An 18,372-nucleotide genomic window follows, 5' to 3' on the forward strand; every position below is an offset into this window, starting at 1 on the left:
GGAGCCGGCGCGCTGCGGGCCGACCGCGGGCGGCGAGGAGATCTCGGGCTGGCCCCCAGGGGACGCTGCGACAACGCCGCCCAGACGTTGCGCTGCAGTGCGGTCACCACAAGGTCCCCAGTGGACCCTGGAAAATGCAGTACGTGAAAATTTTGGTGCAGAAAAACAAAACTTCTGCGGACTAGCACAGTTCCTGGCTCACAGTGGGTTCCTCACCCATTCTTGGGAAACTGAAACGGAGACGGTGGAGGAAGCCCCGAGGAGGGTGTCTCAAAGATGTGAATGGTCTACGGAGGAGGATCATAGCTAGTTCATACAAGAGCACAGATGCCCTGCTGCGCTCCCGATAATGGTGTTTTCAAATACTGTTACATCAACCGCGCCAACTGCTTTGGAACTGCACTTTTTTCACGGATGTTTTGAATAAGAAAAGGCCAAGGGTGGCCTGAAAAAAATGAGTCACGATTAGGAGAGGAATTAATTCTTCCTTCTTTTTTTTCCAAAATAATTCTTCCTCCCCCAGACACGTTTACTCATACAGCAAATATTTACTGGAATCCCGCTCTATGGTTTTTGCTGATGCTGGGGACACAACAGTAGACAAAACAAGCAAGGGCTCTATCCTCTCGGAACTTAGATTTAAAAAGCAGACGGAGTGGACAATTTTAGGAAAGTATGAAGTATCAAAAATAAATTCTAGGGCTTCCCTGGTGGCGCAGTGGTTGAGAGTCCGCCTGCCGATGCAGGGGACGCGGGTTCGTGCCCCGGTCTGGGAGGATCCCACATGCCGCGGAGCGGCTGGGCCCGTGAGCCATGGCCGCTGAGCCTGCGCGTCCGGAGCCTGTGCTCCACAACGGGAGAGGCCACAACAGTGAGAGGCCTGCGTACCACAAAAAAAATAAATAAATAAATAAATAAATAAATAAATAAATAAATTCTAGAAGAAACAGAAAACAATGTAATGTAGTAGGTCCTATTGTCATCCCCACTCTGATGAAACTGAAAGGCAAAGCCTCTTGTGTTCATGGCTTCAGCAAATAGTAATCAAGCACCTATTAGTGTGCAAAGATTTCCATGGTAAATTGGGAGGTCCCAGCTTATTCAGCTGTTTCTGTGGCTCTACCCAGACAATAAACCAGGGCAGATTTCCGGTTGGATAAATCTTGTGTTGTAGTGGCTGAGACAGAGGAAATGCGAAGAGTCATCCCCTTCCCTGTTACTCTCAACATCAAGGCATCTCCTGCAGGTAGCGCCTTGTGATAGATCGCCTGTTTCCTCCTCCAGTCTGGCAAGGCTTCTGTCCAGACACCAAATTAATTCTATTATAAAATGCATCCTTTTCCTCCATTTTCCTGTCGGTAGAGAATGGTGAGAGTTTGAAGGAATAAAGCACATCAGCATTTAAGGTCCTGTGAGGGGAGCATATCAGTGCCTGGCACACAGGGTCCATCCACCTTCCCTCCATCCCAGACTGAAAACTCTATATTGTGAATGCCAAGATCACACTGATTGGTGGAGCTGAAGGATACAAACTGTTATGGGTGCTGTGCTGCCCGGATTCCCCCTTCAGGACTGAAGGACCTATTACTTTCCCTCCACCCCAACCCTGCCAGTAGCTGAAGAGAACCCCTTCCCCAACATCACACCTACCCGGGGCAGCTAGCATCCAGTGACTGATCAATGCAGGGTAAAAAACCTGGCTCCCTCAGCCCAACTTGAACAACTCTAGAGGGACATCCCAGCTTCAGAGCTCCCTAAAGGGTCTGCTGAGGTCCTCCTATGGCTGCACTGCAACCCGACGTCTCCCTCTGCCAGATCCTGCTTCCTTCTCTCCCTCCACAGATGTGGGTCCCAAGAGCACTCCTCAATAAATGTCCTGCAACTCAAGAGTATTTCGTAGAGAACCCAACCTGCAACAGCTTGTGCCAGGGACAACAGGAAAGAGTAGATGCTAAGATGAGATTTTGGAGCTGGACCCTCTGTCCAGGTAATAATGAGGACCCCATCCCCGGTAGAGGAGAAGCATACGTAGCCTTCAGCACAGGGAAGCACTAAGATTGTTCAGTTTTTCACCAGTAGTAAAATGGAATGATATGGCACCCACATGATCCACCTGGGTGTCTCTTAGTTCTCCTTTGGCCTATTTTACAGTAAATGGACAAAAACAGTAGCCACAGCCTGAGAAGTATATGGCAACCAGTGGCTCACCCCCCTCAGGAATGGAGGTCTGGGCTACCCCACCATAAGCCACCTAGAGGTGCTAGCAGAGGGTGAGAGGAATCTAGGATGGAGAGGAGAGGAGGGAAATGATGAGTATGTCAGTTACACCTTAAGGTGAGCTACAGCAGCAGCAGCAGCAGCAAGAGCTATACTTTGTCCCACTAACTTTCCTCTTATAAGTTTCCCACAGGAAAAGACGTCCACCAGGGTCCTAAAGATGCTGCTTTCAGAACTGAAAAAGAAGCAAGTGGATCTGTGCAGCACAATGAGTGCACTGTTGCAAATGCCGCACTGTCATGCCTAGTCTCCTTTCAGGACAGGAGAACCTAGGCCCCAGTTCTTGGGGAGGTTGTAGGTTGACTGCTGTCAGCTGTCAACTCTCTCAAGGAATTGTCCTTGGCTGGAGAGCCGCCTTACCCAAGGTCATGCCCCATGACTAAACATCCAATGACTGGTCCATGCAGGGATACAAAGGCTTGGTTGGCCCCTTTACTGCAACTCAGAACAACTCAGAACAGCCATCCCAGCTTCAGAGCTCCCCCTGGGCTCTGCCAAAGCCTCCTGTGACTGCACCACAGTCAAACTGCTCCCTCTGTCCAATCCTGCTTCCTTCTCTTCCCCCACAGGAGTCGATCCTAAGAGCACACCCTAATAAACTTCCTGCACAGTAGACAATAATCTCTTGTCTCCAAGTCAGCTCCAACAGAACCCAATCCATGAGACTAAATGAGACGAGCTCAAGGCACAAACTATTACCTCTGGATTTAGCTCTTTTGTTTTGTCTAGTCCCAGAAACCCCAGGTGAACACATGTGGTGCATCCACCACATTCTTGGCCTGGATGGTAAACTTAACCTCCAGGGAGGTAGTGTGTTCTCTATCCTGTCAGGTCAAAGATCCTCCTTAAAGAGAAGAGTGATTGCACACTCCCCTCCACAGCTTTCCCTGAGGTCCCATTTGGATTCAGCCTCTGCTGGGCTGAAGCCTATCATCCATCACGATAAAGCACGCTGTGTTCACGGCCCTTTAACAACCACAGAATGACTATTTATGATTTCAGGCTGCCAGCATAGCTCCCTCCTGGGGGCCTTCTATGTTCTTCGGGGTCCTCAAGGATTTTCTGCCTTAAGTAGCCTCATGGCTCATCCTCTCTGAATAGAAAAGCCCTAGCTGGTCTGCTTAGGGGTGAGAGGATGGGGAAGTGCTATCACTGAAGCAGAGTGCCTGACTCTGGGAGTCTGTTGGTCAGATAGGGGAAAGAGGCCCAGAGAGGTGACATGACTTTCCCAAGTTCAAGTCAGTAGCACAGGCGGGACTGAAATATGGTTCTGTATTCTTTTTACTCCATCACACCACCTGTCCCTAACTCCTAGGGTTTGTCTCTACTAAAATCTAGACTGAGATATAAAGGAGAACAGAATTGATCTGTCCTGTCCTGAGAGCCTTGAGACTCTGAAACACTAGGTACATTGGCAAGCAAGAATGAGACTTGGGGCTAAAAACAGCCCCAAATTTATGGGATTAATGGGAAATTTGTAAACAGAGTATTTGGTCCTGCCCATGCCATCCACCCCACATCCTGGTTGGTAAGGAATGGGATAGGTGACTATTGTCTATAGTGATATGCAGCTATTAACCTGGTAAAAAAATGTTTTAAATTCTTTTAACTGTGTACTGGTTGTTTTTATGCTTTAATCTTAGATCCAGAACATTTCGTGGAGGGTCAAAGGCTGGAGGGACCCGGAAGGGATGCCTGGATAGAAGGAAGGATTTATACTTGTATTGTTTAAACACAAGAATCAAGTCATCGTTCCACTTAGCTGGAGTTAGAATAGGCAAATGTTCCAACATTTCACCCTAGGATTCTCATCAACTGCCCAGTAGTGAACATCAGTGGACATTATTTGAGAATTCAGAACTGTATAGTTGGAGTTTCTTCTATTACTTGGCAACAGAAACACCAGAAAGAAGCCAAGAATATGACTCCACCAAACTTCTCCAGTGTTTAAACAACAATAAACAGTGAAACCTCCTGCAGTAATGTGATACGCATTATGTCTAAATCCCTGGAACATATAAATCAGCTTGTATCAGTTTCTGTGGCAGAGGAAAAATGAATAGTTTAATAATAATAATAAAAAAACTACCACCCCCCCCAAGAGACCAATGTTTGGACAGGAAAGTCTGCAGGCTAGCAATCAAACTTCCTTACCCAATCTACGTGGTGATACTGGTAACTCTGCACTTCTGCAAGGCCGTTGGATTGGTGGAATTTGAAACTTGCTGAGTTCTGTGGACATGTAGGCATTCCAAAAATAGAGACAGATGTCACTCTTCTAGGTCTTTCTAGAGATGACCTAGGTGGCGTTTATGGAGAAAATGAGCGTCTCATGGGGAACTAACTGGGAAAGAAAGAGCTGGGCTCAAAGTCAGGGTTAATGGTGATTTAGTCCATGAGCCATGGAAGAAAAGGAAATCTCCACTAGATAGCAAAACTGTATGTGGTAGACCATCTGTACTGCTAATAAATTATGCCAATGTCTTGTTTATTTTCTGTTTCTCCATCCAAGCTAAACCCCTCCCCACATCCCACCTCAAAAATTAGTATCATCAAACACCCCATTACTCAGGCCAAAAATTTAGGAGTCATTCCCTGAGTCCTCTCTTTCTTTCAACCCCTCCCCCATTTATCAGCAAGTCTTTCCCTCTGCCTACAAAACATCCAATCTGCCCATCATCCCCTATCTTCACTACTCTCGTCCTAGCTAAAGCTACATTTCTCTCTCTCCTGGACTACTGTGCTTCTTAACTGGTATCCCTGCTTTCATTCTTACCCCTCCCCCCTACAATCGACACTCTGTTTACAGATTAAATAAGCCCTTGTCACTCTCCTGTTCTAAACCCTCCGGTGCCTTCCCGTTGCATTTAGAACAAAATCCAAACTCTTTATCATGGCTCTTAAAGTCCTACATCTGGTCTCTGCCCACCTGTCTTTTCTTACCACTCTCCAGCCACACAGGATATATTGCGGTTCCTTGAACAAGCCAACCTCTTCCTTGCCCGCTCCCCTAATGTCCTTTGCACTTCCTTTTCCCTCTGTCTGGAACAGTCTTGCCCAGATCTTCATAGATCAGGTTTTTATGAACCTGGCGTTCTCCGTGTAACCTTCCTTCCCTGACCATCCTATGTACCACCGCCGCCCCCTAAACCCCCCATCAGACCGACCCCGAACTTAATTAATAGATCAACACCTAACATTATCTTTATTTTAAAGATCAGTTTTTAACAGTTTCCGTTTCTTCCCCACCAGGAGGTAAGCTTCCTGAGAACGAAAACTTTATCTCTCAGGTCCACTCCAGCAGCCCCAGCACCTACACCTACAGTGCCTGACACACAGCAGGTGTCCATAGCCATTTCCTAAAAGGCGCAGTCCCGGGGCTGACAGGGCAGAGGCAATGATAACACAAGGTGACAAGGCATTGTCACCGACTCCCTCCGCGGGCTCGGGGCCGCCTCCTGCAGAAGACAGGCGGCTCCTGCCCTGTCCAGGACAGCGAGGCGGGCGGCCGAGGAGAAGTCGGGCGGAGCGGGGCCCCAGGCGGGCGGGCCCCCAGGCGGGCGGGCCGGAGGGTCGGGGCCGCGTGCCAGGGCAGGACCGAGAGGTCAGACCAGGGTCGTCGCCGGCCGGGAGCCGGTGCCGGCCTCGCCAGCGCCGCGGCTTCGCTTCCGGGTGAGGGGCGGGCGGGCCGAGCAGTTCCGGGGCGGGCGGCGGTTCCGGCTGTGCGGGCCGCGCCGCGGCTGCTGGTCCCGGGCGCGCGGAGGGCGCGAGCGGCGCGCGGGGGCCGAGGGGGCGCGAGGCGGCGGCGCGGGGTCTCCTGGCCCCGGCGGCGGCCCATGGGGCGGGAGGCGTGAGGCCGCGGCCTGCCCGGGGCTCGGGGGGTGGGGGGAGCGGGGCGGGGAGATGGATAAACTGACCATCATCTCAGGATGTCTCTTTCTGGCCGCCGATATCTTCGCCATCGCCAGCATCGCCAACCCGGACTGGATCAACACCGGGGAGTCCGCCGGTGAGCGGCGGGCGCGCGGGGCCGGATGGAGGACTGGCTGAGGGCGAAGGGAGGGGAAGGTAGACCCGGCTGAGGAGAAGACCGGGCTGGAGGGTGCGAGGCGGGGGCCGGCCTGAGGAGAAGGGGGCGGAGAGGCGATCCGGGCTGCCGGGCCGGGTGGCCGAGGGGCAGAGGGGATGGCGAAGGGGACGCGCGGGTCGCTAGCGGGACCCCCGGGCGGAGGGGAGCTGCGCCCCAGGCTGAGTGCAAAGTGGCGGAGGGACGAGGAGACCTGGGCAGGGCTGGCGGTCCTGGACCGGGGAGGGAGAGTGAGGGGAGACAGCCGGCGACCTGAGAGACCGTGGAGGAACGACCTTAGTCCTGGACTTAAACAAACAAACAAAACTCAAGGTGGGAGACGGGAGGAAACTGAGGCGCACTGTGAAGGAATTAGAAACCCGCCGGGGAGGCTGGGGCCGGGGGCGAGGCAGCCTATGGAGTGTGAGAGTCACCCGAGAGCTGATGGTCGATGAGAAACCAAGAGGAGTCGGGTCCGACCGCTGACGTCCCCCCACCCCTCCCCAGGAAGCGGCGTCCGGGGGAGAGGTCCGGGCGGGGCCGGGTTCATGGTGCCGGGAGCTGTGGTGCCGGTGGAGGGCGCCGGATGAGAGCCCCCTGCCCGCGCCCCCGCCCAGCCCCTGCCCACTTGGCAGTGTTTGAGATGCATGTGGCTTCCGAGTTTCCCTTTGACGTCTGTGTGGTTATAATTTTGCTTTATTTTAGGCCCCGGAGCTGTAATAACCTTAATAATAAACTTCATTTTATGGAGCATCTTTCGTTCCAGCGCATCACAAAACGCTTTAGCGATCCTAATAGTAGTGTCAAAATTAAATAACACATTAGAGTTGCAGGCAGCCCAGTAGCAGTGCCTGCTGTAACACCACGGAGCTGTGGGCAGCAGAGACAAGGTGGTGCCCTCAGGAAAGAGGCAGGCATCTTTCTGAAGGGTATCCTACGTGAATGCCCTTGCACAATTTTTCTCAGCTCGGGCCACCCTCCACCCTCCCACACACACACTCACTCACACTCACCCAGACCTGTGAGACCAAACCTTTAATTAATGTAACAGCTGCCAGGAGAGCTGATGGGAATAAAGGAATGAGCTTGTTTTCTAACTGCTTGTTCAGTGCAGATGAAGGGAATAATGGGGGGTGAGAATGTCAGACTCCCTCCATGAATAATTTGTTGTAAGAATGTATCACTATGCTGTCAAACTTACTTCTTAAGTATTACTTGTGGTTCTGTATTTATCCTGCAATATTTTTAGCCCTTAAAAAAAGCTGTGGCTGGGACATTTGTTGCTTCCTCCTCCATTCTCTCCCCCATCTAGACCTAGTAACACAAAATCATGCCATCAGATTTACTGGTTATTAAAATAACACTCTAAAAACTTCTGCTCCTTTTCTTGCCTATATAGTCTTAGCAGAGCTCTTAATTGTAAAGCATATATGATTGTTATGTGACCCTATAGAGGTGTTAGTTAATGCTACAGTGGTAATATTGCAATATATAAATGTATCAAACACTTTGTGCACCTTAAACATACACAATGTTGTATGTTAATTATATCTCAGTTTTTTAAACTGTAAAGCATATAAAGAAAATATCAGTGATTTAGAATTTGGTGAAACTATGGGCTTTGTTTCTGAAAATGCTGGTGATGTCAATGTTAGTACTAGTTTGTAGTTATATGTGTGATGTCCAGTTCATGACCTGTTGTTGTTTTTATCCTGATTATGTGTGCAATGACTCCTTTTATGAGACTTTCTTTGAGACTTAACATACTTAGGGGCAGAGAGGTTCACTGTTCTAGCAGATCTTTTTTTGTAGAGAAGTTTCAAGTGGAATCCCAATGTATAAAATAGACTAACTGTCCATGGGAAAGGTAGAGTTGAGAGAGGGAAGAGAGAGATAAGTAATAGCATAACGTTCCTGAGATGTTATGCTCTATTATATTTGAAAGAAAGCAAGAATAGGATGAATACAACTCCTTCAAATTAGGCAAAGTCATCTGCTGTGAGTTGCCTTTGGAGATGGGAGGGACAGAAGTCCAAGGTTTGAAAGAAGTAGAAAATGTTTGAAATAAATAAATAGTTGTGAGAGAAAGCATGCCAACCAGAGACAGTAGGATTATCTAGCAGTGTGGACACTTCATTGAAGTCAGTGGTCATGAACATACAGTGTGATAACGGATCTGCTTTGTTGACTGTCTCTGGTAGTGCTCAGCTACTTTGTCACCAGTGTGTGGTGAAAGCCAATAGAAGGCTTCATTCAGGGTTGGGATTTGCCAGATACATGCAACAGAATAACAGAGGAGCAAAGGTGTTTAGGGTGTTAGTCAAAATATTGTAATGATGGCTCATGAAATCTTAGCTGGATAAAGAGTGAAAGTGAAAAAGGAAAAAGCCGGTATATTGGTCATTGAATAGCAGTTGGTATATGGTCAGTGGAATAGTTGACCTGGGCCCAATGGAGCTGAAGACTTGACTGGGAGTGATTGATACAGCAGAATGGAAGGGCAGGGCATTGTGGGCACAAGGTCCAGAGTGTGTCAGTGGTGATGTGTGGCTGAAGTGGCGTGAAGGCAGTGATTTTTTTTTCTAACAGTTTCCCTTGCCATCTCAAGATACCCTTCAGTTAAATATTCTGTGGCTAGAAAGAGGAATAGGAGGAGATAGTAAGAACAGGGGGAAATTTTTCAAAATCGTATCTAACCCGTTTTTTGTTTTGTTTTGTTTTGTTTTTTGACCTAACCACTGTACTGGCAGGGAATTCCCTAACCCGTATTTCTTATGGCTAAATATGTCAGACAATAAGCCCCCCAAAATGTAAAATACATGAGATGGTATGGTATGTTCCTTTGTTCACTCTTGTGCTTTTGCATTGTGATAAGATGCACCTGAACTTTGCCTAGTGTTTGAGCTTGTATCCTCACTGTACACTTTTACCTGGACAGATCCAGTCTTGAGTTAAAAAAAAAAAAAAAATCAGTGCAGAGTTATACTTTCCAAATCAATGAAAATTTACAGGAAGTTCAGTTAAGATCTCAGAGGTGACAGGACTAGCTTTATGCTGAGATCTGCATAGAAGTGACTTCACCTGGTAGCAAAAAGTTAATGTGTTGATTCCCTTTGGTGCATTATACATTGTACAAAAGTCTTGATTGTGATGTTTTTACTGCAGTTTTTTACATGAACAAAATATATTTCAAAAATAACTCCTGGAGCCTGAAAAGTTCTGTAGAATATAGTTTGAAAACCACTGCAGTAAACTAGTAAGGGAAAGTTTAGGATTCAGATCCAGACTTTATCACTTACTAACTCTATTACTTTGGAAAAGTTACCTAGCCTCTCTCCTTATAGTTCCCCTTCTGTAAAATAAGGGTAATAATAGTATCCATCTCAATGGGTTGTTGTGATGATTTAGTTAATCCATGTAAAACATTTAGAACAGTGACCTGACACATAGGAAGTGCTCAGTAAAAGTTAGATATTGTTATATTGCTGTTCTAGTTTATAACAGGTGTCAGAATCCCAATTTTGAAACTAAAGCTCAGAACTTATTACTGTGAGAACTGACACAGTTTCTTTATTAGATGTTCTTGGAAATGAAGAAACATCAAGAATAATATAGCCAGGCTTAGTGTAAGTCAAATAAATTTGTCTTCCCTCTTGGCTTTGGACTTCTCCATCATTGTTTCTCCTCTTTCAGTCTCTCATCTCCATATTCTAGTGTCTACTCCTCAGTTTCTACTTGAACTACGACAAAAGGAAATGAAATATCCCAAAACAAAAAGCTGAGTAGAAGAACTTCCTAAAATCCCAACTAATAAACTATATTTCCATAAGATTATGGACCGTGCTTCATACCGGCAGTTTTTATAGTATTGGCCCAAATACAGAGAAAGCATGTTCCTTTAATTTTCATCTGTGTGTGATAGCATTTCCTGAGTCTGTTCTAATAGCTTGCAGATTATGCACAAACTTTTAAAGCTATAATGACTGCCACCTTATTTATTTATTTTTTTACTTTCATTCTTTTTTAAATTGTTTAGATTGGATGTTAGGGTGTTTAAGGAGTCTCAATAACACCCTCTTCCCTACTTATATTCTGAACTAATTGAGAAAAAAAAAGAATAAGATAATTAGGAGCCAAAATATTATTTATTATTGATAAAGAGGATATTGGAGAATGTGGCTTATATCCTTAGACAAGTCGCTTCCTCTTACTGGGCCTCAGAATTGAACAGACTTAACTGTCCAATCCCAGGCAGGACTTGGGACCTGCCCTATAAGACTTCCAGCATGAAAGAACAGAAGAGATGAATGCTCCCTTTAGGCAACTTGCTCCCAAGGGCAAAAAGTTGGACCACTTATGCCCAGTTTTTTCTCCTGAACTGTCAGTCAGATGAAGTCATTCCTCCTGATCTGAGAAGGATTTAGTGAGGGGACACAGATAAACTAAGATATTTTAACAACCACACCTCTACCCCGCCCCTCATGGACAGAAACATCAGAAATGGGAAAAAAGCATTACCTGGTTGAAACCCAGGATACGGCTGGCATTTTGCAAGGAAGAATTTTCTTTTTCCTCAAGTACAAAGACTGGCAGATGCTTGGGGAAATAAAAGACTTTGTGGGGAGGGTTTCATTTCCCATTCTGCTACTCACTACTCTCTCCACAGGAAATGCTGGTAAACCACAGATAGGGGACTGTGGGCTTGACATCTATCACATAAGAGTTCAAGATCTTTAGGTAGACCCTAGCCTACAAGTTGGGAGTCTTTGGTTTAAAACGTTAAAATTACAAGCTTCCCAAGCAGACCCGTTTATTAAATACTAGAAAATTATTAAATAATAAGCCCTTTCTCCTGAACTGTGACAACTTCAGTAATCACAAAGTTGGTTTGGTGTGAAGGAGCTCTGTAACATCAGTTGTTAAACAAGCAAACCTATCTATAACTTTGTCTTGTTAATCATCTTGGACATGACTTACAGAGAAGGACAGAATTGGGTTACCTAAGAGGGCAAAAATCTTGAGATTGTGCTTTTCTTTAATTTAAAGAGCATTAACAAAACTTTTTCAATGGCTTTTGAGTCTTTTTCCAGTAAATTTCTTTTTTAAAAACAGCTTTATTGAGATATAATTCACATAACCATAAAATTCACATAACCATAATTCACATAACCATAAAATTCACCTATTTAAAGTGTACAATGCAGTGGCTTTTAGTATATTCATAAAGTTGTGCCACCATCACCACAGTCAATTTTAGAATATTCTCAGTACTCCAAAAAGAAACCCCAGATGCTGTAGCCATCACCCTCCACCTTCCTGGTTCTTAGGCAGTCTGCTTTCTGTCTTGGTAGATTTGCCTATTCTAGACATTTCAAATAAATGGAGTCATACAATATGTGGTCTTTTGTGATTGACTTCTTTCACTTAGCATAACATTTTCAAGGTTTATCCATATTATTAGCAAGTATCAGCAGTTCATTTCTTCTTATTGCCAAATAGTGTGGTATATCCCCATTTATTTATCTATTCATCAGCTGATGGAAATTTGGGCCAGTAAATTTCTTTGCCTTCCAAGAATAACATTTCTTCATAATGGTAAAGAGGTATAAAATTTTTTCCTTGTTTTTTTTTTTTAAATGGAAGATTTTTTTTTTTTTTGGCTGCATTGGGTCTTTGTTGCTGTGCGGGGCTACTCTTCATTGCGGTGTGCAGGCTTCTCATTGTGGTGGCTTCTCTTGTTGCAGAGCACGGGCTCTAGGAGCGTGGGCTTCAGTAGTTGTGGCACACAGGCTCAGTAGTTGTGGCTCGCAGGCTCAGTAGTTGTGGCGCATGGGCTTAGTTGCCCCGTGGCGTGTGGGATCTTCCCCGACCAGGGCTCGGGCCCATGTCCCCTGCACTGGCAGGTGGATTCTTAACCACTGCGCCACCAGGGAAGTCCTCCTTGGTTTTTTAAAAAGTAACATCAGTATTATTTATTTCAACATATCAAATAAGAACTTTGAATGAAAATTCAAAGACTCACAGCTAGAGAGAGAAAACCCGCATGCCACAACTAGAGAGAAGCCCTTGCACTGCAACGAACAGACCACGCACCACAACGAAAGATCCTGCATGCCTCAAGAAAGGTCCCATGTGCCACAACTAAGACCCAATTCAGCCAAAAAGAACCCCCCAAATCAAAGGCCAGTCTTTTTACAGTGTTCACAGGTCATACTTGAAACTTGAAATCACTTATAATACTGTGAATTTCACAGCATAGGCCAGATTTTCCAATATGAGATTATATTTCCTGAACAAAGCATTTATTCCCTTTACAACCTTAGTTCCAGAAAGCCTCTGTTTTTACCATTATCAACAGAGATGTAGCCACTTCAGGATGAAGGGTGTAAGCTAGTTGGCCTAAAAGTTTTGGAGAAGGGGAATTTGGGACCAAGAACATGGACAGAAGCCATGAGAGAATGGAAAAATCTAAGAGGAAGGAAATTCCGAAAAAGATATTACAGAATGTTGACTGCCGTTGCATTTATTAGACGCAACCAGACTTGTTGAATTTTTCCTCACTCGACTGCCTGCCTGAGCCCCTTTCAAAGCTGGCATAGTAAGAGTCATATACGTCAGTCCTCCACCGTTCAGCTTAGTGTGTCCTAAAATAGTGTTGTTGATTAACCCCTTTCCTCATAAATATTGAGTTTGTATTGGAGTTGCAGTGTAGTAAAATGGTCCTATGGGTCAGGACCCATAGGAGTCAGACATATCTAGATTTGATTCTTGGATTCCCTTTTTATGAGTTTTATGATTTGGGGCATGTAATTTGATTTCTCAGCTGTAAAATGGGGATGATATATTTATCTCAAAGGATGCTTATGAGAAAATAAAATATGGCATATGAAGAATTAGCACATGGTCTAATACATAGCAAATGCTCAAATATTAGTATTATTATATGAAAGATCAAAACATCTGAATTTAAAAATATTTCCCTTTTGTATTATTTGTGTTATTTATTTACTTATATCTTGCCTTGTTCTAAAAAAGATTTAAGGCAACACGATGTGTCTGTATTGAATGTTTCTGAAGTCCTACTTGGGGAGGGGAGGTCTCTGGGAAGACAGACTCTGAGGTCAGTTGTAGTGGTGATATAAGCTTAATGGGATACACGTAAGTACCAAAACCAAGGAATGCATTGGGTTTATATGTTCCTGGAACAGACTAAAGAGGTTTTCTAAGTGAAAGGCAGCCTGGTATAGTGGAAAGGGCTCACAGGTTTTGGGGCTAAATCAACATGTAGTCAAATCCCAGTCCCACTATTTGCTAGCCATGTAATTGATCTTAGACAAGTTGTCGTTAAGGGTTTTTTATTAATAAAAATTATATCATTCAGATGTACTTAATGCCTCTTGCAGTACTTGCAATTGTTATGCAGGTTCAGACCCCAACTTTCTGTTCTTCTGTAGATTAGAGTAATATCTGCAGTGCACTGTGAAAATCATTTATTTTGTAAGTTTTTTTTTTTTTTTTTTGGCTGTGCTGGGTCTTCGTTGCTGAGTGGGGGCTTTCTCTAGTTGTGGTGAGTGGCAGGCTACTCTTCGTTGCGGTGCACGGGCTTCTCATTGCGGTGGCTTCTCTTGTTGCAGAGTACAGGCTCTAAGCGCATGGGCTCAGTAGTTGCGGTACATGGCCAGAAGTTATTTTTAAAGGAATATAGTGGTCTGTAAAGCTTTACAGTTGGAGTATAGAGAGTCAATTAGTCTCACCTCAAAGGCTGAAAATAAGTTTGAAATATATGAGATAGTTGTTTCTTAATAGAATAGTACAACTGAATAGCAAATAGTACAACTGTATAATAGCAAATAGTACAACTGAAAATTTAGTTTTTGTTTATGGCATAAAATTTCTTCTAGTTGTCATTAACTTCTTCAATGCAACTGTGAGTCTTTAAATTTTTTCATACCCCATTTCAACGCATGCTTAAGCAGTGGGCCATATTACATAATCTTATAGGGGAAATTTAGACGTGTAGTAAAGTATTACTGTTTATGAAATTGTTATTATTGAATTATAAATAAGAGCTTAATCATGCAACCTGAATGGATAATTGTTTACATAGTGACCTTGTTTTATATCTTCTAAGTAACCCAAGAAATTAGGTTGTACAGTGACAGCAATGACAATGTATAGGTATAAATTTCATATTTACAACTTTGTCTATGATGATTTATGTAAACATGACATTCATATCTTTTTGGTTGTCAGAATGTTTTATTTTCAAGCTCTGAAATTACACATTTTTTCCCAAGTACTTTTTAGAATTCTTTGTCCAACTAGCAGCTAGCTGCTGAAAAGTTTGATACTTACAAAACCTGGTCCACTGGTAACAACAGATTGGGGGTAGTGGCAACATTATTTTATTCTTTATTGACTGTAGACTGATGAAAAAATAATGTTTAGCAAAGCTATTGTTGAAATACTAGAGAGGTTAGATAAGAGCATGAGGGAACCTAAGGATCCTTAAAAATCAAGGTATCTAAAAGTAAATATCTGGATTAAAATCACTTTTCAATAATATACCTCTGTAAACCAGAAGTAAGAGCTCAGACCCCCACCACGACTCAGCCAGGGTGCCTTCCACTCACATATCCTGCCTTCCTCCTCAGCAGGCTTTGACTTTGAACCAGCAAAGACGTACTCTGTTATGGGGCAGCCACCTTGTTATGCTCAAGGCATACACCAGCCATGCTTGCTTCCTGGTCTTTGCTCACATTGATCTCCCTCCTTGGAATAACCTCCTCTTGCCGTTTACCTTGTGAAATTCTGCCCATGTTTGAGAGTCCAGCTCCAGCTCCAGCTCCTTCAGGAAGACTTCCCAGAATGCTCCTCCATCATCAATCTTCTCCTCCCTCTGACCTCCTGCAGCAGTTAGAATCTGCTCCCAAACAATTCAGCATCTGCAGTTAGTCCCTTGTTATGTATCTCTCCTTAAATGTTTTGGATTGGTTAGGCTTATCTCCTTGACTTCTGTATCTTTTGCTGTGATGTCTAGCAAAATACTGTGTACATAGTAAATGCTCAACAAATTCTTATTGATGGAAAAAAAAAATAATATACCTCTGTAAACTTTACTATGTATTCTCTCATTAGCTGTAAATTACAGCTAAATTACATATCCTTACTGAGTATGACATGGGCAAGTAGAACGCAGTAGTCCTTTGGGATTTATTGCCTTAGAGTTGACAAAATAAAGATTTGGGTGTTGCTATCAATGATACTTACATGTATTTATGAGTATATATAAACCAGCAAGTATAATTTGCTTACATGAAGTTTCAGTATATGACTTCAGTTTTGAAGCAAACATTTCTTTGAATTGCTGATTTTTTTTTTTTAATTGGGAGGAAAAGACTGCACTTTTTATGTCTCTTTATACTAGCTTTGCTATAAATAAAAGGTCACATTTGGTATTTTGACACTTGCTGTTGTGTATATTGAGCAAAAAGGCAGCTGCTGACTTTTAATATAGATCTGTTCAACCAGCGACCATATACTGCTATCGTTAGAGATTTAAAAAGAGTAAAGAAAATGCAGTTGGTTGGGTCAAGTAAGGAAATGGGAGAGGAGAATTTCACTAGGTCTCCCCACTTGTGGTCTATTCACAGTAAGTTATTCACATGGAACATTATTGGGTCTACTTTCAGCTATAATAATAGAAATTTTTTTCAAAAATAGATAGGACATGTTCAAATTAAGGCAGAGATTTCCAAAGCCATTTCATTTATTTGACCATTTCATTTATAAAGTACCATGCGTTTTAATAAAATAAATCTTTAATTTACTATGAGTATTCTGTAAATCTTCCCGTAGATATTTCGTATACCACTGTACTTTATTCCAGACAGTCTCACAACAGATGCTTATTAAGGTATGTGTGGTCTGTAAGGAGCTGTACTAAATATTCTCAGGGATTGCATTTAAGCAAATGAAAAAGTATTTTATCCTTGAGGAACCTGTACTGTGTTTGGGAAGATAAAGTTATATACATATGAAATAAGTGTCATAGGTGATGAAACTACTTTCTGCCCAGGTGGTTGAGGAGGAGGTAGAATTTGAGCTTAATAGATTATACATTTAATGATGAGTATTTATGAAACTCAATTCTTTCTTTTCTTTTTTTTTTTTTTTTTTTTGGCCGCGTCGTGCGGCATGTGGGATCTTAGTGCCCCGAGCAGGGATCGAACGCATGCCCGCTGAATTGGGAGTACGGAGTCTTAACCACTGGACCGTCAGGGAAGTACCAATGATGGTATTTAAATAATTAGGAAGACTTGGGCAGTGCTTGAAAGTGGAATGGCGTGAGTAAACGTATATAGAAGACAGGGAAATTTCCATTTCAGTTCATTTCTATACATCGCTGCTAAATTTATCTTTCTAAAGGATAAGGATAGTAATAATTGCAAATACTTATATAGCATTTACTTTATGACAGATACTTTTCTAGGCACTTTACATGTATGAACTAATTTAATCCTCACAGCATCCCTAAGTGCTGTTATTAGCCCCACAGAGATATAGAGAAGTTAAGTAACTTGCCCAAGGTCACATAGCTGGTAAGTGGAAGAGCTGAGATTTGAATCCAGGAACTCTAGCTCCAGAGTCCTGGCTCTTAACCACTGCATTTGCTTGAAACAGAAACCTTCAGTGACTCTTCATCTGCCATAGCACAGAAGGCACTCACTCAAGGATCTTCACAATACAGCTCTTGCTTACCTTTCCAGCCTTAGATCCTACCTTTTCCCTATGTGGATCTACATTCCAGCCCCTCTGTATTACTTTAGGTTTCCTAAATACAATCTATAGTCTCATCTCTAAATCTTTGCTTATGTTGTTTATTCTCAGTCTGAAATGCCCTCTCACTCTTCGCAGTTCCTGTTGTATCAGCGTCCTACCCATCCTCCAAGCATGTGTCAACTGCTGTCTTCATAAAAACCTTTTTTGATCCCCTACCTAAAGTGATTTTTCCCTCTTGCACGTTTTTCATGGTAGCATATCCATATCATGGTTATATGTGTGTTACTTGCCCTGTTTTCTAGTGTAGATTTTTTTTTAATAAATTTATTTATTTTCGGCCACGTTGGGTCTTTGTTGCTGCGCACAGGCTTTCTCTAGTTGCAGTGAGTGGGGGCTTCTTACTGTGGTAGCTTCTCTTGTTGTGGAGTACAGGCTTTAGGCGCAGGCTTCAGTAGTTGTGGTGCACGGGCTTAGTTGCTGCATGGTATGTGGGGTCTTCCTTGACCAGGTCTCAAACCCGTGTCCCCTGCATTGGCAGGCAGATTCCTAACCACTGCGCCACCAGGGAAGTCCCTCTAATGTAGATATTTTTTTTTTTTTTTTTGCAGTACGCGGGCCTCTCACTGCTGCTGCCTCTCCCGTTGCGGAGCACAGGCTCCGGACGCGCAGGCTCAGCGGCCATAGCTCACGGGCCCAGCCGCTCCGCGGCATGTGGGATCCTCCAGGACCAGGGCACAAACCCGCGTCCCCTGCATCGGCAGGCGGACTCTCAACCACTGCGCCACCAGGGAAGCCCTAATGTAGATTTTTAAAGTTCCTTAAGAACAGGGCATAAAATTTATTGGTCTCCGTACCTTACTTAGGTAGCACTCACACCAAGCTTGCACATGGCAGGAAAGAGGAAGTGTTATGGTTGACACTAAGATTTTGAACCTGGAGTAGGGAATAGAGCTGGGAACTTTGGAGAGTGAGCTGCTTTAAGGGCAAAAGTGATGATTTTGGTTTAGACGTTATGTTTGAAGTGAGAGTAGAATTCGAATATCAAAGCAGAAAGGAGCTAGTCAGGAAAGAGGACTATTTGGCATTCCTAGTTGTCTTATTTTCACAAACACAATACTTACATTGTTACATATGCCAAATTTTTGTTCAATAACTGCATGTCCACAAACTTCATTCTTAATTTTTTTGACAGATTTTCAGTTGGTTTTTATTTTGGAAAGTAAGGTCCAGCAACCATCTAGTTATTC

The 18,372-nt window shown here is 43.8% G+C and overlaps 1 protein-coding gene across 1 annotated transcript in view; it reads left to right on the top strand.

The window, feature by feature from the left end:
- Positions 1-6,180: 6,180 nt before the first annotated feature.
- The window catches only part of MOSMO (modulator of smoothened), a gene marked incomplete at both ends in the record, with an annotated part of 54,483 nt that continues 42,291 nt past the window's right edge, over positions 6,181-18,372 (top strand). Inside the window, one exon of the mRNA XM_079718902.1 lies at positions 6,181-6,286. Within this exon, the coding sequence (XP_079575028.1) occupies positions 6,181-6,286 (106 nt within the window). The remainder of the gene's footprint in view (positions 6,287-18,372) is intronic.

The sequence above is a fragment of the Hyperoodon ampullatus genome, assembly GCF_949752795.1.
Source record: "Hyperoodon ampullatus genome assembly, chromosome: 14".
Taxonomy (NCBI): Eukaryota; Metazoa; Chordata; class Mammalia; order Artiodactyla; family Ziphiidae; genus Hyperoodon; species Hyperoodon ampullatus.